Source organism: Diachasma alloeum, unplaced genomic scaffold (assembly GCF_001412515.2).
Source record: "Diachasma alloeum isolate Michigan unplaced genomic scaffold, Dall2.0 Dall_scaffold_00391, whole genome shotgun sequence".
In the NCBI taxonomy this organism is placed as follows: Eukaryota; Metazoa; Arthropoda; class Insecta; order Hymenoptera; family Braconidae; genus Diachasma; species Diachasma alloeum.
This window is the reverse complement of record NW_021680530.1, coordinates 324,428-351,228: the sequence shown is the minus strand read 5'-3', so window position 1 is coordinate 351,228 and position 26,801 is coordinate 324,428. Positions and strand designations below refer to the sequence as shown.

At 34.8% G+C, this 26,801-nt stretch overlaps 1 protein-coding gene across 2 annotated transcripts in view; it reads left to right on the top strand.

The window, feature by feature from the left end:
• Positions 1–26,801, top strand: part of LOC107041908 (homeobox protein homothorax) — a 326,462-nt gene that overhangs the window by 99,915 nt on the left and 199,746 nt on the right. For both annotated transcript variants that reach the window (XM_015262721.1, XM_015262720.1), the window contains exon 7: positions 1,987–2,116. In XM_015262721.1, coding sequence (XP_015118207.1) covers positions 1,987–2,116 — 130 coding nt within the window. The remainder of the gene's footprint in view (positions 1–1,986; positions 2,117–26,801) is intronic.

The window sequence follows — 26,801 nt, the reverse complement described above, 5'->3', positions numbered from 1 at the left end:
AATTTTTCCCCTTGAAATTTCAATTTTTTAATTAACAAAAAAATTTCAAAAACAATTCTATAATTTATATTAAGTTTTTTCACAAAAAATCAAGATGTCGATTTTTTTGGTGTTTTTTAACATGATTATTGACAAATTGTTTATCATTTTTTAAATGTTTCAATGTTCAGTGAAAATTATTTTATTTTTCATCTTTATTTCTCAATTGAAACAGAAGAATTTATTTACAAATTTCAATAGTTTTTCCTGCATTACCTTTTATTTTCCTAAAATAGTTGAGAAGTTTGGTAATTTTTCCCCATGAGATTTTAATTTTTTGATTAAAAACAAAATTTCAAGAACAATTCTATAATTTAGGTTATTTTTTTCCGCAAAAAATCAAGTTGTCAATTTTTTTTATTTTAAAATAATTATTGTTCATAATTTTTCAAGGTTTCAATGTTCAGTGAAAATGATTTAATTTTTCACCTTCATTTTTAAATTGAAAAAAAAAATTAATTCACTAATTTCAATAGCTTTTTTTTCTATTTTCTTTTGTTTTCAGAAAATAGTCGAGAAAGATTAAAAAATGAAGACTAAAACAATCGATTATTCATGACAATAATAGAACAAAGGTTGAGAAAGCCTTTAACTCCAAAGTGTTGATGTTTGATTGAAGGATAAATAGGTTAAGTTCAAACAATTTTCACATTAACCAAATAACCACACACGTGTAAGCACCACCAAGAACAATACGCTCCCAACAAGTACCAAGATGAAAACACTGACAGCGTGTGGGAGTTGCTGTCAGTCATTGTTGTCCACGTACACTCGTATTCCCTTCTTCCCCCTGTGGATCTTCATGTTAATACTTCTTACTCCGTGTTACATTGTTGGTGAGGTGATATTTCTTGTTTCACGAATCATCGGGGTTAGCTATTGTCAGTCAACGTGAGACGTATCCATTACAATTGTTTAGTTTTACTGTATGCTGGGACTATTAGGTTACTTTTTATTCACTAAAAATTGACAGTTGGAACTGGGTTTTTACATTTCATAAATTATATTATATTTTCAATTATCAAATTTTCAAATTATTTTTTCAAATTATCAAATTAGGTTAGCTATTGTCCGTCAACGTGAGACGTATCCATTACAATTGTTTAGTTTTACTGTATGCTGGGACTATTAGGTTACTTTTTATTCACTAAAAATTGACAGTTGGAACTGGGTTTTTACATTTCATAAATTATATTATATTTTCAATTATCAAATTTTCGATTAACTTGCGTGATAAGATTTTGAAAAAAAAATCGTGATTTTTTTAACATTCGTTGTTTATAAATAAATAATTGAAATTGTTCAAACTTTAGATAATTCATTTTTTAGGCATGAGATCGATTTTTAGTAAAATCTGAATATGAATAAATTTGTTATTATTTCGAAAAAACGGTTTTCATGGTGGAAAATTAATTGCTTATATATTATTTATAGACAGTGCTCATAATTTTGAAAAATTTCAATTTTTTAATATTTTGAAAATGTTTTCTGCGTCATTCAAGTGACATTTTACACAGAATTATTATTTTTTAAACATTCGTTGTTTATGAATAAATAATTGAAATTGTTCAAACTTTCCGAAATTAATTTTTTTAGACATGAAATCGATTTCTCCTAAAATTCAGAATATGAATAAATGTGTTAAGATTCCGAAAAAATTATTTTAATAAAAAATTGATTGTTCATAAATTATTTATAATAAACGCTTCTAATTTTAAAAAATTTCAGATTTAAAAATATTCAATCAATCGTCCTCCAAAAGTAAACTATATTTTTTTCAATTTTCAAAGCTTTTCCAACGGTTCAATATTGAGATTCCAATTCAGACCCCTAAAGTTTAAACAATAAAATCATCGTAAAATATCCTCAAACTAGGGGCCAAATTGTTATTCAAGAAATGTTTAAATGCACTCTTATTCATTTCTCGATTTATCTTCTTTTTTACAGAGGCCACCATCCTCCTCACTGTCGTACCCCGGTGCGGGAGCAAATGACGACGCCAGGAGCCCAGGAAGCGGCGGTACCCCAGGACCACTCAGCCAACAAGCACCCACCAGTCTAGACTCATCAGATCCCGGTAAGTTTGATATTCCATAACACAAAATACAATCAATCGTGGGGACTTTGGNGGGGGGGGGGGGGGGGGGTGATGACATGATACATCGGAGTTGAATGGACACGCAAGCATGTTTAACCGGAGACAATTGAGACACACCCCGGAGTGCTTGACATTTGGGGACCTTGGACTAACGAAATTTTTTAACGGGATAGGCGCGTCAACATGAGCCGAGGACCCGGAGGCTAATGACTCGGGTATCACTGGCGTCAGCTCATCGCGTGACCTTGAATTTTTTTTAATGAGCGGCTGGAACGGCGAATTTATCGGGGGAAAAATAGGGTCAATGGGTCAGGCGGGGGAATTTTTTGGGGGATTATGCGGTGTCGACAATTTTTGAGGGAAATTGCCGGGGTTTTTTGGGAATTTCGGTTGAGACATGACAGCTTCATTGAAATTTCAATTAATTTGATTATAAAAAAATCATAATTTAATGGAAAATTAAGAAATTTCAAATTTCAGGGGAAGTATTTCACGAAAATTCTGGTTTATAAAATTAAAAATATATTTATTCTGTACATGAATATATTCTTCAATTTTTTATTTATTGAAAATTCGAGGAAGTTTGGAAACTCTTATCTTCCTGCTGCACGAAAATTTGGAATTTCATTAAATATTCATTGAAAGCCCTGGGGAATTTTCATAGGATTACCTCAAAAATATTAAACTGTTAAAAATTGTCGGCGTGAATTTCCAGCAGTTGGAAATTCTCAAGTGACGTCAATTCCATTGAAATTCCACGGAATTTCACCCAGAAAAATTCAAAATTGACAAAAAAATCGGTAGAAACTGTAAATTTTAGTTTAATTATTCCTTAAATTCAAAATGTAAATATAATCCCACAATTATCTCCTAAAAAATCCCCCCCCCCCCGCAAAATCCCCAAAAACATCTCCACCATCACTCCCCCCATAATTACAGTAATTGAATGATTGACAATTGCAGTGATTATTCACATCGAAATATAAATAATTCAAAACGAGTTCACGCCGCTGTTACAATCGCCGGTCGTGAGTTCAGTCAGTCACCGTAGGGGAATACAAGTTCACGACACCATCCCATAAAGATTCATTAAGACCAACCGTCTATATTCACTGTCGTGCCAACATTATAAAAGTCACTGGCTCGCGCCCGCTCACAATTCCCCTCTCCCCACCCCTCTCGCTCTCTCGCTCTCTCTCTCTCTCACCGATACAAACACACCAAACACGGCTGTGGCATCACGCACGAGTGACAAAACACGTTCTGTGATCAATAGCAATCAAAACATCAGTGGGATTAAATCAGAATATAAAAATAACATTCGGTATTTCTACTAAATATGCTGTATCATGAAAGTCGGGGGGAAATACCTCCAACCTTCATGAATAATTTGAGGAAAAGAAAAAAAGTTTCTATCGTGGAAATGATGATTTGAGATTTTTTTGGGTTTTTAGGTGAGGGTCAGGTGGTCGTAAAGGCCGTATGGATAATTATCTAATTGTTTTATAATTTTTTTGTTAAACATTTTACATTGCTAGAGGAAAATCGGGTGATAATTCTGTAGCGAATTGGTAAACTAGGATAAGTGCATTTCAACTGAGGACAATTATCAAGCGATATCTCGTAAATAAAAACAGATATCGAAATTTTTATTAGAATCTTTTTTGTAGAGGGAGATGTGGGCTACAAAAAAGTTTCTGACAAAAATTTCGATATCTGTTTTTATTTACGAGATATCGCTTGATAACTGTCCTCAGTTGAAATGCACTTATCCTAGTTTACCAATTCACTACAGAATTGGTTCCTTCATTTGACTATTGATTCTTTGCGTTCAATTTTTGTTGGTTTATTCGTCGGTTTTGATTATTGAAGCAATTTAATTGAATGAAAAAATTATTAACTAGTGGATTATTTTGTTAATAATGAGTCCACTTCCTGGTTAATAAATTAATTCCCAAAGAATCATGTAATTATGAAAAAATCCACGGATTTTAGAGGATAAAAGTGTAGAATTGTCGAATGAATGAGCACTTTTTGATTTTTTAAAATAATTTTTTCCTTAAAAATTTTTAATTTCCACTTGAAAATCATGAATTAACAATTAATTCTTCCATCTGCAAATAAATCGCTTCTCCATTAAATTTCCATCGACTTATTCATCAACTTTAATTATTCAATCAATTTAATTGAATAAAAAATTATTAACTAACGGATTATTTTGTTAATAACGAGTCAGTTTAGGGGAATAATTGGGAAGAATTAGTTCACTTCCTCTTTAATTAATTAATTGCAAAAGAATCATGTAATTATGAAAAAATCCACGGATTTTAGAGAATAAAAGTGTAGAATTGTCGAATGAATGAGCACTTTTTAATTTTTTAAAATAATTTTTTCCTTAAAAATTTTTAATTTCCACTTGAAAATCATGAGTTAACAATTAATTCTTCCATCTGCAAATAAATCGCTTCTCCATTAAATTTCCATCGACTTATTCATCAACTTCAATTATTGAATCAATTTAGTTGAATAAAAAATTGTTAACTAGTGGATTATTTAGTTAATAGCGAGTAATTTTAGGGGAATAATTGGGAAGAATTAGTTCACTTCCTCTTTAATTAATTAATTGCAAAAGAATCATGTAATTACGAAAAAATCCACGGATTTTAGAGAATAAAAGTGTAGAATTGTTGAATGAGCACTTTTTAATTTTTTAAAATATTTTTTTCATTAAAAATTTTTAATTTCCACTTGAAAATCATGAATTAATAATTAATTCTTCCATCTGCAAATAAATCACTTCTCCATTAAATTTCCATCGAGTTATTCATCAACTTCCATTATTCAATCAATTTAATTGAATAAAAAATTATTAACTGACGGTTTATTTTGTTAATAACGACTCAGTTTAGGGGAATAATTGGGAAGAATTACATCACTTCCTCTTTAATTAATTAATTGCAAAAGAATCATGTAATTACGAAAAAATCCACGGATTTTAGAGAATAAAAGTGTAGAATTGTTGAATGAGCACTTTTTAATTTTTTAAAATATTTTTTTCATTAAAAATTTTTAATTTCCACTTGAAAATCATGAATTAACAATTAATTCTTCCATCTGCAAATAAATCGCTTCTCCATTAAATTTCCATCGACTTATTCATCAACTTTAATTATTCAATCAATTTAATTGAATAAAAAATTATTAACTAACGGATTATTTTGTTAATAACGAGTCAGTTTAGGGGAATAATTGGGAAGAATTAGTTCACTTCCTCTTTAATTAATTAATTGCAAAAGAATCATGTAATTACGAAAAAATCCACGGATTTTAGAGAAAAAAAGTGTAGAATTGTTGAATCAATGAGCACTTTTTAATTTTTTAAAATATTTTTTTCATTAAAAATTTTTAATTTCCACTTGAAAATCATGAATTAACAATTAATTCTTCCATCTGCAAATAAATCGCTTCTCCATTAAATTTCCATCGACTTATTCATCAACTTTAATTATTCAATGAATTTAATTGAATAAAAAATTATTAACTGACGGATTATTTTGTTAATAACGACTCAGTTTATGGGAATAATTGGGAAGAATGACGTCACTTCCTTTATAATCAATTAATTTCCAAAAAATCATGTAATTAAAAAAAAATTTAACGGATTTTAGACAACAATAGTATGGAATTATCCAATGAATGAGTAAAAAATAGTATCGTTGCAATAAAACGATTCAACAATGTACCGAGACAGCCCCAGTATCCCGTAGGCCAATCGATCGTTATCTCTGACGTTTGAGTTTGTCAGGTATACAACAAAGTAATAGAGGGTGGGATGTTGGTACCACTAAACAGCACTGCCGATACGCGGGGTTAACATGATCGTGCAAGCAGCCAACTGTACACTTATTCTTTCCATATTTGTGTTGGTGTATATCGCTTCATGTGGGTAACACGGGCTCGATAAGCACCAGAGGTGGGTGAGCCCGTCATCGACGACGTTTAAAAAAATATAAATAATAGTATAATTGAGAATTGACGAGAGGATAGCATGCTGAGAGCTGTTTCTGTTTACCACGGGCAGTCGATCCGTCCGATATTGTCGGTTATTTTGTATATTTTTCGTTGGATTTTCTTTCCGGTTTATCGAAATTCTCTCAAGATTTCAAAACTGAAATTATTTTTTAATGAGACGAGTTTGATTTGGGATTTAAATTAAGGCGGTAATGAGTCGATTTAGGAGAAAATGGCAGAGGACATTTTTTGGAGGGAATTTAATTCTCTTTGGAAATGGTTTTTTTGTCTTTTTTGATAAACCCATTCGTTATAGGAGAATGCATCGATTCAAGGGAAAATTGTTTATATATAAACGTTTTTCATGATTTTTTTCCTAAAATCAATCATTAATTGAGTTCAAAATGAAGGGAATTTAATGACAAATGAAGACATTCATTAACAACTAAAGTTTTTCCTATGGAAAATAAATTTTTGGGAGAAATATCTCAATTTTTTCGTATTTTTTAAATGAAATTGAAAATGAAATTTACGTCTTAAGGCTGGCGTTACCTCCCTCTCGATCAGGAAAATTTTTATATCTCCCAACAAAATAATGAACTATTGAAAAAAAAACCAGTGGCTTTTTTCGGGGGGAAAGTCGACTTTCGCCAAAATCGAATTTTTCCGCCGAGTGAACGTTCTTCAGTATTTTCTGGCCCGCCTAAGCCTGGTTGAGCATTTCAAGGCCTTGCTCCAGGACTTGAGTCCTGTTTCTATCGTCAATTCCTACCTGAGGAGTCACGGTATCAACCATTTATCAGTAAACTCTTTATTTCAGGTCAACTCCACTTTCATCTCATGTTTAATTCATTACTCCAATCGGAATAACTGCAGATGATTCTTTAATCGGCGCTCGTGTAATTAGAACTGCTAGAGAATATTTTTTCCAATTTTTCCCGGAGTTAAATGAGCGCAATTGAATGCAATTCCAGGGGAAAAAATATTTCTCGAAGTGGAAATCATCGGGATTATCAGATAAAATTCAGATAATGATCTTGATATCTCGAAATACTTCCGTACACACTACCTTTTGCACCTCCAATACAGTATCAACAATACTCAGAACTCGTTGAGTACCGAATGCTTACATTCCCAGATGATTTGAATCAAACTCTTTATCCATCCTCTTTCCTCCCATTCTGTGTTTATCTCTTTCACTTAAACTGAACAATGAATCGCCGAGTCCATTCATGGGCCACAATACCAGTCCATTTCCCTTATCGTCTGTCGATGATTAATTTGCGGGGATGGGTTGAGTTGAATTCAATCGGTTGTAATTAAAAATGAAAAATTTGACGTTGAGGAGTTGATTTTATCGTTAATGAATATTCATTCAGAAATTCGCGGTGATTATTTTCGGAATATTTACGGAGAATCAGCTGGAGATTTTTTAGGGCATGAAATTACCTGAAAAATTATCTGAGGAAAGGAAAAAAAAGCAAAATTAATTTTGATTTTAGACTCAATATTTTTTCCTTAAATTTCAGTACTCGAATAGTTGAAACAAATTGATAAAAAATAAAGCCGCCTGTTTTTAAATCATTTTTATCCGTCGAATGAATCCACTAACGCCAGGGGAAAAATCAATTAAGCCGCTCACGTGAAATATCGTTGCAATTACGCGCGATTGCCAAATCCAGGTGTCGGTTTATCGATGGCCACATTATCAGAGGTGGAAGAGCCCGCTTACAACGTTGCTTCAACACTGCAATGCCCTTTCATTTCTTCGCCGAGTCGAGTTGAATGAAATAAAAAGAAAAGGAAAAAGAAAAGTGAGCTATTAAAAATGAGAGAAGACAGTGGGTCTTTATTTCTGGTTTGTTTATTTTGCTTTGTTTGATGTGAAGGCGGCAAAATGCGATATCTTGAGGCTTCAAGCGACCCGGGACCGCGCAAGTTCCGCTCGCGATAGGGAATGAGTGGCTCAGGGATGAGAAAGCGGGGAAATTTTTTTCTGCGTTATTTTTTAAATTTTTTGTAATGCATTTTCTCATTTCGTTGCACCACATCATGTGATGAAAATGGACTTTTGTGATGCCTAGAATGGAAAACGCCATCTTCAGGTGCATTCCGTGAGCCTCAAAATGGCGGATGAATTTAAATGGAGGAAATTTCTCGAATCTCATTTTGAGAAATAATTAAGAAAATTTTTTTAAAATTTTTTCTGAATTATATTTCCAGTTTTTTTAGATCCATTTTCTTATCTTGCGACAAAACTTGACTTTTTGTGATGTTAAGCATGCAAGACGCCATCTTGAAATGCATTTCTTGAGCCTCAAAATGGCGGACGAATTAAAATGGAAGAAATCTCTCGACTCCAACTCTAACTTTAAAAACTAATCAAGAAGGATTTTTAAAATTATTATATGCGGCTTTCACCGCATGTTTGTGTCCAAACCCTTTGATCGAGTGTCGCAGAAACCGCAGGCTCACGACTTGCGGTCGCTAATTAACTCAATAACAAAAACAAACGAACTCCCCCCCGAGTATCGATTTCAGCCCAAATATAGTTGAATAATTTTTTTTTCTCTTTGGAAATGGAGAAAAAAAATGGAGAAAAAAAATTGAAGAATTTTTTTTCTCTTCGGGAAATGGATAAAAAAAATTCAAACAAATTTCTGGACAGTCTCATCACCCAGTTTGACGCTAAAAATCCCTCAAAAACACCCAGTTGAGAATCCCTGATTGCCAGCTGTTCCAAAGCACTACACGTAAGATAACCTAAACCTCCACTCCGACCGTTTAGTTCGCCCGACGCTAGTTCGCGTGTTGTATCGACTGGTGTTTATTTATTTGTATTTTTTTCTCTTCCTTCAAACCCTCCCCCCCAGTGCATAAATAACCCAGTGGGGAGGGAGGACGAGTAATTGTTGAATGAGAATGGAGAAAAGAGATGAAAAATCACACGAGCACCCGGTCTCTTTGATTGTTTTCTCGGAAGTGATCTCTTCGGTTCAAAAAGACGCGGGATTTATTCGAATAAACTGGGGATAATCGCGAGCGCACAATTTTAAACAACTCCGATAATTTCTTTTCTTTGTGTTTGAAGTAAAAAATCTGCCGGCATTACCACAATTATGAATTTCAAAAAAATTGTCAACAATTTTTTTTTCAAGAAAAAAATTCAATTTCAAATTCATCGAGTGAAAGTTCTGATAGTAATTAATTTATATTATTAGTTTACAACATTATTAACTTATTATTATGAATGAAAAAAATCATTTTGCAGTTTAGTTGAATAAATTGATTAGAACAAAAAAGCTGAACACTCAGACGTTTTTATTACGCCAACAATGTAATTTATTAACTAGAAATTTACGTTACCCTCATTTTCCCATTTACTTCGAGCACTTTAATATCCCCTTGTCTCTTAACACTCCTTATTACCCCATTAATGCCAGTATTTTTGTATCTCATCGGCACTCGAAAAAAATACTGACTGGCACGATAGTGCATTTTCATGAGCGGAGATTACAACGTTGGAGTAGGTCGTGTGGATTCAGATAGTCTAGCTCCGCATGTTGACCTTTCTGTACGCTAGGGGTCAAGAGGCATCAGCATCGATGTCGGATTTGTTTATGTTTTCTTTTTGACTCGCCAACGTCGCTTTTTTCATCCCCACATCACACAAATAATTATGAACATTGAAGAATAATCCCCCATTCATTATATCAAATGAAAATAAAATAAATCGACCCAGAGAAATCATTTATTTCAATTTATCAAACTTCATTTGTCTCAAATAAATAATTTTTAAACATGAACAAATGAAAGAAAATTATTTACAAATCAAATAAATCGCCGGAATAAATAAACTATTTATAATATTCAATCTACCAAAAATTTTAAACTGAATTGAATCAAAAAATTTTAAACAAAAACATGTACTGCATCAAAATGCGTCATTTCTCTGGGTGTGAAGTGATTATAATCAGATCTGTCACTCATGTAGAATTCTGAATGGAATTCTTTACATTAACTGATGGAGATAACCTTGAAGACATGATGACCCTTAAGTACGCGGGTAATGATGATTTCCCGGGGGCTACAAATATATTCAATTGAGTATTCATCGTCGATGAGGGCTTAAGATTGAACAGATATCATCATCAAGTGTTACATTTTCTTTTGCAGAATTATTGATTTAATTTCTAATTAACCTATTTTTACAATTTAAAGTTCATTATGATGACTTTAATTATTTATTATTATTATTATTATTATTACCAATAATAATAATTTTAAAAAATTGAAAATTGGAGATTAAAAATTTTTTAAATTGAAAAATCCAATTTGTTTTATTATTATTATTATTATTATTATTGGTAATTATTATATTATTATATTATTATTATTATATTATTATTGGTAATTATTGGTTATTATTATTATTATTATTATTATTGGTAATAATAATAATAATAATAATAATAAAACAAATTGGATTTTTCAATTTTAAAAATTTTTAATCTTCAATTTTCAATTTTTTAAAAATTTTCTTGTCATCAAAATTCCACAATTTTTTTTTTAAAGAAAGGGTGTGGCGGTTTTACGGTGAGCACTGAGGTACGGAGAACGGTGTGACAACCCCTCTTTCTCGTCACGGTAAAGTTTCATCACAGTCGCGTCCTCCAACGCAAACTCATTCTATCCCTAAACCCTCCCGCCCTGAAATGAAGCGAAGTTCAACTTGAACCGAGAAGTTTGGGTCTCCTCCTCGTTTATTCCGGATGACTGCACTCTCCTCTTCCATCGCAACACACGGGGATCGGCCTCCCATTCTACTTTTCCATCTTCCTCATCCCCTCAGTCTTTCACTCTATATCTAACCTCTTAAAATGTCGGAGAGCAATTTCACTCGGATGGTCCTGACTACTTCTGTCTCTCGCAAACTTTCGGGGGCCAGAAGATGGAAAACAGTTTTTTTGGTATTAGTTTGTGGGAATATTTTAGGGTAATTCTGGGATATTTGATTTTTCAGAATTATGGGGAAGAGAAAACACTTTTTTTATTTCTATTTTCAAGTTTTGGAGACATTTTGATTATTTTTCATTATTATTAAATTAAATAAATTCAAAAATAATTCTATTTAGAATTTATAAAGTCGTTAATTTATAATTATAATTTATATTTTTTATTCATAATTTTTTCAGTGATGCACTATAGAGAGAGTTTTTGTTGAAATTTCAATTATTCCTTCTTCAATTTTTTTATTAATTAAAAAAATTGAAATGGTTTATAAAAATTTTCATGTTTTTCCTTATGATTTTAAACATCATAAATTTACAATTATAATTGATATTTTTTATTTATAATTTTTTTTTTGAGATCTAGTCCAGAAAAAAAAAAATTCAGAATGATGCCCTTTCTCCTTCGAATTTTTCAATTCTTTATCGTTATTTTGACTTTTCCCACGCCCCATCTTAATAGAAAAACCCCCCACCCCCAAAAAGTCGACTTAATAGTTTCAAATGGCTTTCCCTTGTACCGTCCATGTATCCTCAGTGGATATGAGTCTCCGCCAGCCCGCGAAAAGCGCCTCGAAGTAGGTTGAAGTAGCATCACAGCCGGGAGAACGCGAGGGCCGGGGGTTGAGAATGAAGAAAATGCCGCGTTACAGAGAAAACACTCTGGGGCTGTCGGGGTGGGGGTTTGTAATACCCAGAGGAATGCAGGGAAGATGGAAGGATAGATAGGAGCGCGCTTGGCTTTTCTATACTCGACTTGTACTTCCTACTGCGGGAAGAGAGACGAGCCCAAAGGGGTGGGTTTTTCCCGTCCCTTCCACCCCCCTCGTGGAATAGAAGGCAGTGCCCGAGAGCAAATGGTGAATCCTTGCGGAAAAGCTTAGAGACTTAGACTTTCGTCGGATGAAATGGTGTTTACGGCCTTTTGCTCCTCCTACCTCTACTCTATTTCTTCTTCATCCACCGTTGCCTCCCACCCCCTCCCCTCCGCACATTTTATATCAGAATAGAAATTTTCAAAGAGAAATTCTCAATTTTATTAGGATTTTTTTTAAATTTTTTTGTACTCAAAAATTTTTTTTTGTTTAAATTATTTTTTTTATGATAATTGGTTAGATTTCTTTATTTTGTTGTTTGTTGCATTTTTGTAATTGTTTATTGATGAATTTCAGGAGTCGTTTAATTATTCTCTGAGAATGAAAAATCAAGAAATTTATTCTGTAGTTTAATTAATTTTTTTATATAGTAAGGCAGCTTCTTAATTGTTTCTCAAGATATTTCGCTCGTTATTCTATTAATCCGCGAATTAATTCATAAATAATCCGTAGAATTTGTTAAATAAAACATTTTCAGAATTTTTTATTAATGAAAAAAATTGTTCTAGTTTTTTTAGTTCTAAAAAAAAATTACGTGATTTTTAAAACTGAAAAAAATGGTCGGGTTTTTTGGGGAGGGGGTTCGGCCTCAGTTTGTGGGGTGGAGGCGCTCGCCTCGTGGAATATACAGAGATTTGAGGGCTGCGACATATTTTTGCGAGTGCCATGGCCGCTAAATATAAAACGTGAGTCAGGGTGGTTAACCGTGGGGTAAAAATACGCAGTTGAGAGATAGTTTGGTTGATGCGGTCGGAGGAAAAATTGGTGACGGGTCCTTAAACTGATACAAATGTTCTGAGTTGTACTCTCGATTTTATTCAGTCGTTCTAAATGATTTTTGCTGGAGATAATTGAATCAATGAATTAATACCTGAATAAATAAATGAATAAATGAGAAGAAGATAATTTCAAAGAAGAAAAAAACGACAATTCAGTCAACTCAATATAATAAATCATGTTGAAAAATCTTGTTAATAATTCTTTAAGAAAAAAATTCAACATTCTTTTAATTTCTCTAATAATTTTTCTCTAACAACTTTTGTAATTATCGATATTTCAAATAAATCCATTCTCCCAAACAAAAAAACTCACTTTTCCCCATGAATTAAAAAAATCTACACCTCTAATTAAAAAAAGATTTGTAAAGGCCTCTCATCCCAAAATATGTCTGGACTCTCCAAAAAATTCACTGATCCCCGTTTAAAAAATTCTAAGAACTAATTTTCTGAAAACAATTTCCGACAAATTAATGACATGAGAATAATAACATGATTCCAAATAAAAAAACTCCCAACACCAAAAATGATGAACAAATTTTCCAAAAAAAATATCTGAAAAAGAAGAAGAATTAACTAAAAAACAGTCAATTCCCTCACCCCAATCCCAAAAATCATATTGGAAATTCTCTCCAGCAATGTCCGTTCGCCCAAAAAACAAAGCATTCCTTCGATTTCTCCACCAACTCTCCCCAAAAAACCTCCAATTAAAAAAACATTTGAAAATCCCTCTCATCCCAAAAATATGTCGACCCCTCCAAAAAAGTCACTGATCCCCGATAAAAAAACCCCAAGGACCGGTCTCATCGCCCCCAAAAAAACCAAAAACATTAGGGACAGAGGAAGAAATGTGAAGAGATGGAGGTCGTTTCCACTCCCTCCTCTTTTTTTCATTCAGAAAAATAAAATAACCGAGAAAGATGAGCGTAGGGAGACGAACAGACTTTGCTCTTGGTTTACAAGCATGTGGTCTACAAAGAGGTTGCCACGTTGTTAAAATAACCGCTCCTCAGGCGTATGTACGTCCCCCCCAGCCCCTCATCGTCTCACTCTATTCAATATCACTGTATCCTCGTTTGTTGCTTACGTCTGGGATGAATCCCCCAGTGCATGCCACGTAAAAATTGGGTGGAGAAAAGCTGTAAAGTCACCATGTGGGCAGCAGCACTGAGAGTGGGACTCAAACATTACATTGTAAGACGGTTCAACGACGGAGGGGGGGGGGCGAGGGGCAGGGGGGGAGGTGACCAACTACAGTTTGACAAATGCCACGGTGAAGGGTCCCTCTCTCCCTCTTTTGAGTTTGGTCGATCATTCTGCAGCTGAGCAAAATTTATCGTGGCCACGCTTAACCTGTCGTGTGACAGGTGCTGAGGGCTTACGTGAAAAGTCGAGTGATTCAGATGTACACGAAGTGTTGTACATCATATTATTTGGGGTTTAATGAGTATTTTGATGTTTTTGGGGAGAAAGTGGAGTTTTTTTTTATCTTGTTGGATTATTTCATTTGGAAAGAATTTGTTTTTTAGAAATGATTTGATGAGGAACATTTTTGTTGAAATTTTAATGTTTTTTATTTTTGTTTATTTTATTTTCATGCTTTTAGAGAAAGTTAACAACTCAATGCTTTTATTTTTGTTTTTTAATATTTATTTTTAAATTTGAGAAAATATTTTTTGTTGAAATTTCAACAATTGCGGCTGTTCCAATTTTTTCCTCAATAGAATAATTGAAAAAAATAATCAAAACACAGATTTCACATGACATTTCATCATTTTACCAACAATTTTAATATATTTTCTGTTGAAAACAAATTGTATTCAATTAATTTTCATTTCCAATTGATGAAGAATTCAGTTTTTAGGAGAAAAAAAATAGAAGTAATATTGTTCGTTAAAAATTACAACTATTCTGCATTTTCCAAAATTTATTTCTCAATGAAATGCTGCAAAAAATTAGTGAAAACTTAGATTTCCCATAAAATTGATTAATTTTTTCAATTTTCCTTCCTAAAAATGAAAAAAATTGAGGAATGCCATTTCCATAATTTATTACGAGATTATTTAGACGATTACGAGTTATCACATGGGTTTGAGAGCCTCTGAGCCCCAGTCGTTTTTCCAAAACCACAAAGTATGGGCAGTAAAACGAGACGGGAAGCACAGGCATCAACATTTGACAGTCGTTTTCTTACTCAAGTCCTCTTCCTCGTTTCATCTCTGCTCAGTGAAACAAAATATACCCGCGTGTTGGTTTTTTTTTACGTCTCCTCGTGGAGTTGACTTTTATTAGGGGTACTATCTCGAGGCGTTATTGAAACTCATCTCGTTAAGATTAAAAAACTAATGTATTCCCAGTTTTCTAAGGTTTAACGCGAGAAATTAATGACGATTAAAGTCACACCGAGCCTGAATTGAGGCGGATAATTCGAAACGAATTATGCAGTGATTATTCGTTGGTTCAATAGCAACAAATTATATTTTTTCCAGTTTGTTAATCCAATTCGATTCCTTTTGCGGGATTTTAATCGCTGAATTTATAACGTACAATCGAACTAATTCACTGGATCTTGAAAATTAACTCCAGTTTCCAATTGCAACTGCAACTCTGATAAATTATAATTTATTTAGGTGAAAGGTCATTCATCGCATGGACAGCGAATGAAAAAAATTTGCGATAAACATTTGTTTTTTTTTCGACGGTTTTTAATTTAAAAATCCAATAGTTTTTGATTCAAAAATTTTTTTTCACTTGAAATCAATAGGTTTTTGACCATGAGTTTACCTTAGAGTCACTAATTTAGTCGTGAAAACTGCGAGTAAATATGAGTTTCTAATTAACCCGATCTCATTACCACAAATTTCCGTTGACAAATTGAATTAAATGGATTTATAACGTACAATCGAACTAATTCACTGGATCTTGAACATTAATTCCAGTTTCCAATTGCAACTTCAAGTCTGATAAATTATCATTTATTTAGGTGAAAGGTCATTCATCGCATGAACAGCGAATGAAAAAAATTTGCGATAAATATTTGTTTTTTTCTCGACGGTTTTTAATTTAAAAATCCAATAGTTTTTGATTCAAAAATTTTTTTCACTTGAAATCAATAGGTTTTTGACGATGAGTTTACCTTAGTCACTAATTTAGTCGTGAAAACTGCGAGTAAATATGAGTTTCTAATTAACCCGATCTCATTACCACAAATTTCCGTCGACAATCACGCGCAAACCACACCCCTCGCACATGTCAATTATCCAGCCTCCACCGTAATCTCGGAATTATTCATCCGCCCACGCAAAAAACTCACCAACCGCAATTTATGATATTCAATGATGATTTGATGTGAGATATCGATAATGTACTTCAACTACTTGTAATAGAGTAGTCACTGAAAGCTAGAATACCGGTTATCTACCCCGAAGGTGTTGCGTAAATAATTGCAACGTCGAGCTAATAATTACTAGTGAGTTGAGTTTCACGTCTCACTCGTTAAATTATCAAACTCTTTTTTCGAGGGGCTTGTGTCGTCCTTTTCTCGAGGACTGTGTCTCCAAATTGGACTCACGTTTTAAAAGAATGTATACTTTAAATAAAGTATGTTTTATACTCAATTGGGGGATTGGTACCCAGGTAGGAATTATATAAGTTGAGGATGGAAATAAGCCCGCGCGAGCCTAGGTTTGACGAGGGTCAGTGACTCAGGCCTGGGACGGGCTTGATTTCATCGTTCACTCGACCCTGATAGGAGGACTTATTTAAGCCTCTGCAAGGCCTCAAAAATGAAAGTTAGTTTCGATTACATTCCTTAAATTGTATATCGATTAACGTTTCTGATGCTAATGAAACACTCGGAGGCGCCAGAAATGTCGAAATAAATTTTTTTTTTTCACCTGGGGCCAAAGTGTGTATTTGAGTATTTGGACTTTGTGAGGGGGTGGGGGTGGGGGACGCAAAATAGGGGAGGGTTGAAAATTTTACTCAACAAGGGGAGGGGGTTCCGGAGTCTATCTGAGCCACCCCGATCCCTCCGTTCGTATTTCAGTTGAAAACCCGAGTTGAAAACCCGAGTTTGTAGCAAAGATGTCAGACAAGATATGAATGTTTTTTTGAGCTCAAACGAAAGAGCGGGTCGAGAAATGGCGTGCTAGGACCTCTAAAGATGGTAATTGATCATTTTTGCGTATGGTAAATATCAAAAAATTAAAATTTGAGAAGTGACGAATAATTTGTGAGTTAAAAAAATTTAGAAATACTATGTTTTTTTTTCTTATGATCAACAATTAGGCAATTTAGATATGTTTTGATATAATGATAAACTTCACACATGAAAAAATGAAAAATATGCCGCAGAAAAAATGTTTGGCATTTGAAGAATTTGAAAATACCGGGGATTTTTTTCAGCGACTACTTCACGCGACTCATTGACCAATCAGAATTGAGGATTAGCGGTCAGGCAGATTCGAGATATTTCGATATAAAACAACTTCGTCTCTTTCATCTTTAGTGAATAGGACTTGAGAGCGCTCGGTACAACCCAGGCTGAGGGCGCTAATTTTGAGTTTAAAACACTCGTCTACTAAAATTATCAGGAAAAATCCTGAAGAATGTCGCCTCCCCTCCCCCGAGACAACTTTAATTTATTATTTGGAGGTTGAAGCGTTCGAGACGCCATCGATTACAAAAAAAAAGTTATTACCGCGGGGTTGAACGTAAATTTTTTTTCATTCTCGTTTGCCGAGCATTTTGAGATTATTGACGCCCGCAGAGTGGTGACGGGTAATGGTGAGAAAGTAAAGGACCAGTTGGAGGAGTCCCGGGCTGAATAAGTGAGTGAGAGGAGTCGTTGAGTCAAGCTGAATGCTTCTAAATTCGGTAATAATGAAAGTCAGTGATGTGGATGATTGAAAATGTGGGGAAAACGGCGGGGAATTGCCGGGAGGATCTCCCTAGGTGCTTCGGGGCGAGGAACGTCTGGAGATGAGTTAAAAAATACAGTTTCACATTATTCTACTCCCATTTTTTTTTGAAAATTTAATAACATTTCATTCAACTTGTGATCCCGTCATTTCCGGCCCCAAAGTCTTGAATAATCGTGGGAATTAATTTTTGAATGACCAGGAGACGATTATTAACTATGGAATTCGGAGATTTTGAAAGAATTTCACGAAAAAAATTAATTGTTAAACGTTTTTTCCAATAAATGATGAATGACGATCATTCCATCGAATAGTCGGTGAAATTTCCGGCTCGAAACCCTGGTCTTGAACGTTTTTTCACCGACTACTCCTCAATAATTCGGCGAAAAACTTTTTTATTCAAATAATGGTTTTAAAATTCGAAGGAACTGATGGAGCAAAATAGGGTTATGACCAGGGTTTGAGAGCGGATATTTTCCTGGTTAGAGAATGGGGTTATTTTCGACCCCCTAAATGCGAGTGAATTGTTGAATCATTTCTGAAGAGCCAATTGTGAGGGCTATTTCTGGATTCATCGCTGGAGATGTTCCGTAATTTCTGAATGGCCATGATTGATTGGGTGTCAATGAGGACTCCTCAGCTGTATTAACAGTATCGAGTTATATGAAATTCTATATTATTTCTGGTAATCTCTTACGGTGCATTGAAATGGTCCGTTTGTGATTGGCAAAGTGTGCAAATCTGTACACCATTGTTGAGGGGTTGCGAAATGAAGGATGAGAGTTATGAACGTCTGGTCTGCCGGTCGTCTTACGAAGTTTTTGGCTCAGTGAGCCGGCTTATCTAGACGAACAAGTGAATTTAATCATGGTCTGTAGGTTATTACCGATCTATTTTCGATGGTCGAGCCTCGTTACGCCGATTAATTCTGTTATTTGAATCGTGATAACAAAGGGCTGATTGAGTGCTATTTTGGGAGAATTTTCAGGGAGATTTCATGGCAACTCTATCGAGAAATCAGACTTTTATGATCGAATTTTTTGTCTTATAGAATTTTGATGAATTATTTTGTAGGTTTTCGATTTTTTTTTGGTTTTAAATCGCGGAGAGGAATTGGATCATGAAAATGGGATTTACAATGTTACTTTTGGGGCAATGTTTATCGATATAATTTCATGCAGACAATTTTTTTTTGGCAAAGCCCCGAGTTCCTTAGAATTTTTCAAAGAACGCGGGTATTTTCTCATTTTTTTTAAAGCAGAATTTTTTGGGAATTTTAAAATTTCTCCCTATCCTCTAGAATAAAGTCCTAGAGTGTCTTAGCAAATGGAAACAATTTCCTTGATTTTTCTGTTAAAATCTAGAATTTTGCTAAATTAAAAAAAAACGAAAATTCTCTCCAATTTTTTCAGATTTTTGACCACTTTTTTTCAACTTACATTTTTCCATTGAAAAATCCCTCCCTTTTATTTTTAAACTTCTAGTAATTTAATTTATNCCCCCCCCCCCCCCGCAGCATCGATAACAAATTCTAATGAAATTTTTTTTCCAAAAATAAGAAATTCATTGGAATTTTTCCCTAAACTCTAAAACGGAATTCTAGAATGTTTTAGAAATTCCAAGAATTTCCTTAAATTTTCTATAAAAATCCAGAATTTTTCTGAACTTCAAAAAAAAAAGAGAATTTTCTCAAATTTTCTCAACCCTTCCCACAACACCGGAAATAAATTCTAATGACATTTATTTTTAAACACAACGAAATTCTCTAGGAAATTTGAGGCGTCCTTGCAATTTCTCCCTAAATTTCCTAAAACTTTCTACAACAAACGAATGTCTTTAAGCACAACAATTCCCACAAGAATTATTAATTAAAAATATCGCAGAAATATTCCCGAATTGTCCCCCCCATTTTCTAACTTCCAATAATTCAATTTATTCAACAACTCCCCCCTCCCGGAGCATCGAAAAGAAATTCTAATGACGTTTGTTTTCAAACACAAAACCCCTCCCCCGGTGGAACCCCATCGAAGGGTGACTCCTTGGCAGTCCGATCCGTCACATGCAGATTCGTGCCCCGAGTCTGTCCCCAGCATCACCAGAGCGCCGCTACAATGCGCCCCATCGCCACTGGGGAGACGATTCACCTTTTTCATTCGAAACTCCGCACACGCATCAACGCACATCTCCAAACCCGACCTGCTTTTTTCCGCTCAACACAGCAACGAGAATGAATGAGCGCCGAAATTCGACTTTGAAAAAAAGAAAGAAAAAAAATAAAAGGGAGCAGAATGTGCCGAGGGGGGGGGGAGGGGGAAGAGCGTGGATGATCGTCATCCAGAGCATTTGTATGTGACCGTTGCCATTGTGTCACATTTTTCATTCATTCCTGATTTTGCGGTTGGCTTGCGTAGCGAAACCAATTGTAAAGAGGCCTGTTTGCACGGTAACGAATTCATCCGCGTGTACTTGAAACGATGATTCTCTGAATGCACCCAATTGCTCGCGCGGATATTTATTTTTACGGTTTTTTTACCGCAAGTTATCTCGTTGCAATTTTTTCACGAAAATTTGGGCCGTTTTCGATGGAAAATTTTGATTTGGGAATTTTATTTTAAATTGCAAATAATTCATTTGTTAGAAATGGAGGAGTGTGACATGATAATGAATTTGTCATTCATTTTGTTTAGTACACAACAAAAACGAATGTCTGAAATTGATACAACTTTTGTAGACATTTTTCAGACACTGAAAAACGTCTGAATAAAATGAAAATTTGTCTGAATTTTAATTCGACACATTTTCAATTTATTCAGACATTTTTTAGTGTCTGGAAAATGTCTACAAAGTGCGTGTGAAATTCAGACATTCGTTTTTGCTGTATAAAATAAAAGATGAAGTTTAAAATTGCACGGAGAGAATTTTTTTAGAAAAATTCTAGTGCTAGCACGGGAACAGAGGCGCAAAGTGACGGCCAGGAAAAAATTCCAGTGCCGGCACTAGAAATTTGATTGGGGAAAACGTGAATTTTTCCCAGTATTTCTGTGAAAATTTCACAGAAGTCCCCAGAAATTTTACCAGAAATACCAAGAAATTTTACCTTAACAGCACTAGAATTTTTCACAGACGGCGGATTGTGATTTTTTCCAGTACTCGTACTAGAATTTTTCTAGAAAATTTCTCTCCGTGTGGATAAAAGATATTTGGAAATTTATCCTAGGAAAATAATGTGGAATTGTGTGAAGTTTCTCGTGGGATTATTTTTCACTAAAACTCCAATAAATAAATCCAATGAATAATTGTCACATTTTCAATTTATTCAGACATTTTTAAGTGTCTGGAAAATGTCTACAAAATGCCCGTGAAATTCAGACATTCGTTTTTGCTGTATAAAATAAAAGATGAAGTTTAAAATTGGATAAAAGATATTTGGAAATCATCCTAGGAAAATAATGTGGAATTGTGTGAAGTTTCTCGTGGGATTATTTTTCACTAAAACTCCAATAAATAAATCCAATGAATAATTGTCACATTTTCAATTTATTCAGACATTTTTAAGTGTCTGGAAAATGTCTACAAAATGCCCGTGAAATTCAGACATTCGTTTTTGCTGTATAAAATAAAAGATGAAGTTTGAAATTAGATAAAAGATATTTGCAAATTGATCCTAAAAAAAATTACGTGGAATAATGTGAAATTTCTCGTGGGATTATTTTTCCCTAAAACTCCAATAAATAAATCCAATGAATAATTGTCACATTTTCAATTTATTCAGACATTTTTAAGTGTCTGGAAAATGTCTACAAAATGCCCGTGAAATTCAGACATTCGTTTTTGCTGTATAAAATAAAAGATGAAGTTTAAAATTGGATAAAAGATATTTGGAAATTTATCCTAGGAAAATAATGTGGAATTGTGTGAAGTTTCTCGTGGGATTATTTTTCACTAAAACTCCAATAAATAAATCCAATGAATAATTGTCACATTTTCAATTTATTCAGACATTTTTAAGTGTCTGGAAAATGTCTACAAAATGCCCGTGAAATTCAGACATTCGTTTTTGCTGTATAAAATAAAAGATGAAGTTTAAAATTGGATAAAAGATATTTGCAAATTGATCCTAAAAAAAATTACGTGGAATAATGTGAAATTTCTCGTGGGATTATTTTTCCCCAAAACTCCATTTTAATAAAATTGAGAAGAAAAACGTTAAACGTGACTCTGAATCTATCGCAACAGCAACAGACCAATAACATCCGCGCGGTAATACCAGCAAGGGGATTAGCCCAGTAATAACAAATCAAAGATGACAATCTGTTGATTCGAGGGGGATTTTCGGTATAAACATGCCGCGGGGCCGGAGGGATGCGTTTGTCGTCATCTGCCGGTTCAATCTCAATGCTCAAGTGGTGTCTGCGCTGAGAAAACAAACGGGGGGAGCTCCTCCTCGAGAGGATTTCGCGGGACATTGAGCCTATCTCATGATTGGGGGTATTCGGAGGTGAGTGGCGATACAAGTAGTTTTACCTTTCACGGGGAGTTAACCGCGGATGGTGCACTAGAAAAACCAGTGGCTGAAATTGAGATGTTTGTCCCCTTTTCATAACGTTGCTTCAATAATTTGAGTTATTTTTAGTGTCTCAAATTGAGATATTTTAGACATTCTAGGTGTCTTACTTGCCCTCATAAAAAAATGTATAAAATAAATGGTGTATATGGATTTTTAATAACATATAAAGCATCGTATAATAATACAATATAATATATTATATTATTATATTATAATATATTATATTATATTAGATATGTGATATAAATAAATTGGCCCAATTTATACAAAAAATATATCAAATAAATTGTTTATATAGTGTTAAAAATATTTAATTATATAATATATAATATATCATATATAATATAATATTATAGTATTATATAATTATGTTAATAATTAACATTGAATAATATTATATATATTATTATACAATATAGTATTGCATATATTATTTGTCTTTCCAAATACTTAATTCATTTTTAGACAAAAAAGTGTCCTAAATTAAGACGTCCTGCAGACCCTAGTGTTTAAAGTTTTAATTTCGTCAAATGATTTCGTTATTTTTTTTTAACCGGAAGTGAACAGCCCATTTTTTCCCCTTCCACTTCCCCCCTCCTCCCTTCCTCCCTCAACCTCACTCACCTCCGATAGTTGCGCCCTCTCCTCCCGTTGATAAGAGTGAAATGCCAGCGCTCACAATGAAGGTGTCGTTGCAGGAAATTATACAGCTGTTAGAATCCCCATCTCACTTTTGAACAATTGTCTGTAACCCCCGCGCATTGTTCCACCCCCTCCTCCCTCCCGCTCCTCAAAATGCCCGGGAACATCAGAGCCACTGTCTGACACCCCGGAGTAGGAACAATGAGAGATCTAATCGCCCTCAAAGTACTTAATATCTTAAGGTCGCTGAAGATCGTCACGTGACGCCCAGTTGTATCTGATGGTCCTGAGTGACACCTAGGGATGACGCGAACATCTCCACTTCAGTCAACATGTATTAACATAACGGGGGAATTAGGGGTACGGGTCCGGGATTTGAATTGACGACGCGGTTGTGGGGGTATTAATTGATGATTGTGATTTTAATCAACGAAAATCCCATTGAGACACAGAATCACAAGACATTTCTGCTAACTAACACGTTTTTTCCATCTAAAATTAGACGTTTGATTAATACATTTGTATTAAGCCCGAATTATGAAATGAAATGAACCAAATGAATTGCGATTGTTCGAAGGAGTTCGAGGTGTTCCCAATGCTCTCAAATGACACCTCAAGATGACAGCCGACATCTTCATTCATTAAACATGCATTTACCCGGTGAATAAGCCTTCTCTCGCCGGCACTGCCGAGACACGACTCGAGGATTCGAATGAATAGCGATGAATGTAAAACGATGTTTATTGTTGTGGAAAAGTTTTGAAGGCGTAAGCATCATCCAGAGGCGTTTCGAAGACACTGGAGATTGCCAGAGGTAATCGGACACACTGTAATGAATAATAATGGCGTCTGGTGTGCACCCCAGTGCTCCATTATGTGTCAAATATCGGGGACAAAAGTCATTTACTTTTTATTCCATCTTGAGAGTTTCCCTCCACTTGTTTCTTATCATTTACCGCGGAACCCCTCGTGGCTTAATACAGGCGTGACGTTACAGTTATGAAAATCGAGAGGTGAATATTCCATGGTGTGAAAATAGGATCAAGGTGGGATACTTCTTGGGGAGGTATAAACCATCGTTACAAGGAGAAAATGAGTTGAGGGGGCCATCTACACTTGAAATTTCGGGGGTTGAGTTTATTAACTTCGGTGAGGGGTGGAAATACTTTTTTTGGGGAGTATATTCGTCTCTAAATTCATCATTCGTGTTATTTTTGTTTTGTCAATTTTTTTCATGCCGAGGCTGAGTCCAGGGGGCACGGCCCCCCGGGGGGCTAAGCCCCCCTCATAAAAAAACCAATGCACAAAAAAATTACATAATTTAATTTTTTGTATTGTGTTTCTCATGATGAAATACAAAAAAAAATAGAAAATTTCATGCCCATGAATATAATAAGGAGAAAATGAGTTGAGGGGGCCATCTCATTTAACTGTCAGGGGTCTGAGTTTATCAACTGCATTGAGGGATCGAAACATTTTTTTTAGGCAGTATATTCGTCTCTAAATTCATCATTCTTCTTATTTTTGTTTGATCACATTTTTTTTCGCAAAGCGGGGTCCAGGGGGCATGCCCCCCCCCCGGGGGGCTAAGCCCCTCTAAAAAAAAACAAATACCCAACAAAAAATTGAATAATTTCATTTCTCATGATAAAATAAAAAGAAAACTTGGAAATTTCATGCCCATGAATATAATAAGGAGAAGATGAGTGGAGGGGGCCATTTACACTTGAAATTTCGGGTGTTGAATTTATTAACTCCGTTGAGGGGTGAAAGTACTTATTTTTAGTATATTCCTTTCTAAATTGATCATTCGTTCTATTTTTGTTTTATCAAATTGTTTCATCACGAAGTGGGGTCCAGGGGGCGCGGCCCCCAGGGGAGGGGCGCAGCCCCCCTCACTGAAAAAACAGAAAAAACGCACATAGAACATAATTCTTAGGCAGACCCAATTTTTTCTCTCTGTACATGAATTTTAATAGTTTTCGAGCCATCTCAAAATAGAAATTTTAATTAAAAATTTTTTCGTTATTTTTCCACCAGTAATGGGTTAAACCGAGTCATCATATTGTGTTTTCACCCTAAAATGTTTCTGCCCATTCAACGGTGAATAAAAAATCATGAAAGCCGCCTCTTCTAAGACCCTCCCGACCCCTAAAATCGCCCACTTACAATATTCCACAATTTCAACACCTTCCCCCTCAAAGAATTACCCACCACCGCCGGAAGTGACTTCTCCCCACATCGAGCCCCGTTAAATAACGAATGAGCCCTCAATTTCCCGCTAAAACCCTATTTTTCACGAAAAAGTAGGCGGGGAGGGAGTGAAAAAAATAACGGGAGTACGTGTGAAATAAAATAATCACGCAATGCGATGTACACGCTGCACTGTGCGTCGTGCACGCATGTTTCGAGCGCGTATTCTCTCCCATCTCTCCGTATTTCATGTAGTTTCCACCCTCGGATAGTATCCTCTTGAGCGTCACTAGACGAACGCGATAGTTTCGCGATTCGTCTCCATCCCCTTTGCGTGTCTGGGCTCATCCCAGGGGGGTGCGTCAGCGGCAACCCGCGACTTTTGAATCTGCCGAATGTTGCGACGCGGAGAAAAGACAAGCCCGTGAGAGCCCGTGGGACTTGCGTGATAAAAACAAATGGTTTTTTTTTCCTTGAGATAAACTTGGGGAGGCGACGGGGGCTTTTCGGGGGTTGGTAAATAAAGGAATTACTTTACGGGGTGGGAAGTGAGGGAATTATGGGGAAACCGGAGAATGAGTGAATTCACAGGACTCGGGGCTTCTTTGGTCGATGAATGTGATGATGAAGTGGATTTTTTGTTTAAAAAAAAGTAATTATGAAATTTTTTTTGTGTTAATTCCATTTTCAAGTATTTCAGTGGACATTTGAATATCAATTTTTTTGTCAGACTGATCGATTTTTTCCCCACCAGTTGCGAGTGCCAAACTATTTTATCTGATGTTTTTTCTAATTATTGAAATAATATTAAAATGCATCAGAGACATGACAGAAAATTTTCCTGATTGAGAGGGTGGCAACGTCAGCCTCAAAAAATTAAAATTTCATTTTCAATTTCATTTAAAAAATACGAAAAAATTCAAATAGTTCTCCCAAAAATTTATTTTCCACACGAAAAACTTCAATTGTCAATTAATGTCTTCATTTGACATTAAATTCCATTTATTTTGAACTATTATCGATATATTCAATTAATTGACGATTGATTTTAGGCGAATAATTATTTAAAACTTTCGTATACAACTAAATTGAAAAAAAAATTGAATTCCCTCCAAAAAATATTTTCTGACATCCAAATTTCATGATTTTTTTCTCCCCATTTTTTTTCCTTTTTTTCCTCATTTCGAATCTCCACACAAAACGGCCTCGCCCCCACCTTCAAAAATAATCCCCCAAAAATTCTCAAAAACATTTATCACACAATACCCTCTTGCGCAAAATTCTCTCGATATCAATGCTACCCACCGAACGCAGGAGGGTGATTGAACGTGGAGTCCATTAGAGCCCTCAAGACCCCCCTCCACTCCCAAGTACTTGCCACTATCTCATGTCACAGATGATGAATAGTTTGGATACGAAGAGAACAAAAAGAAAGCCCTCACCCTCATCATCTGATACTTTTTAACCAGGGAGAAATTCCTCTCACTTCCATCTTTGCATTTACCCAACTGCACCCCCCTCCACCCCCCCATAAACCCCTCCCTCCCCTTCTCTGTCTCCTTATTCTTCCGATGAAAACTCAAGAAGATGAAGAAGATGATATCATCTTAATTAAAACTTGCCAATTCATTTCACTGGGCATTCCCCCCTATTCAAATGGATAACGTCG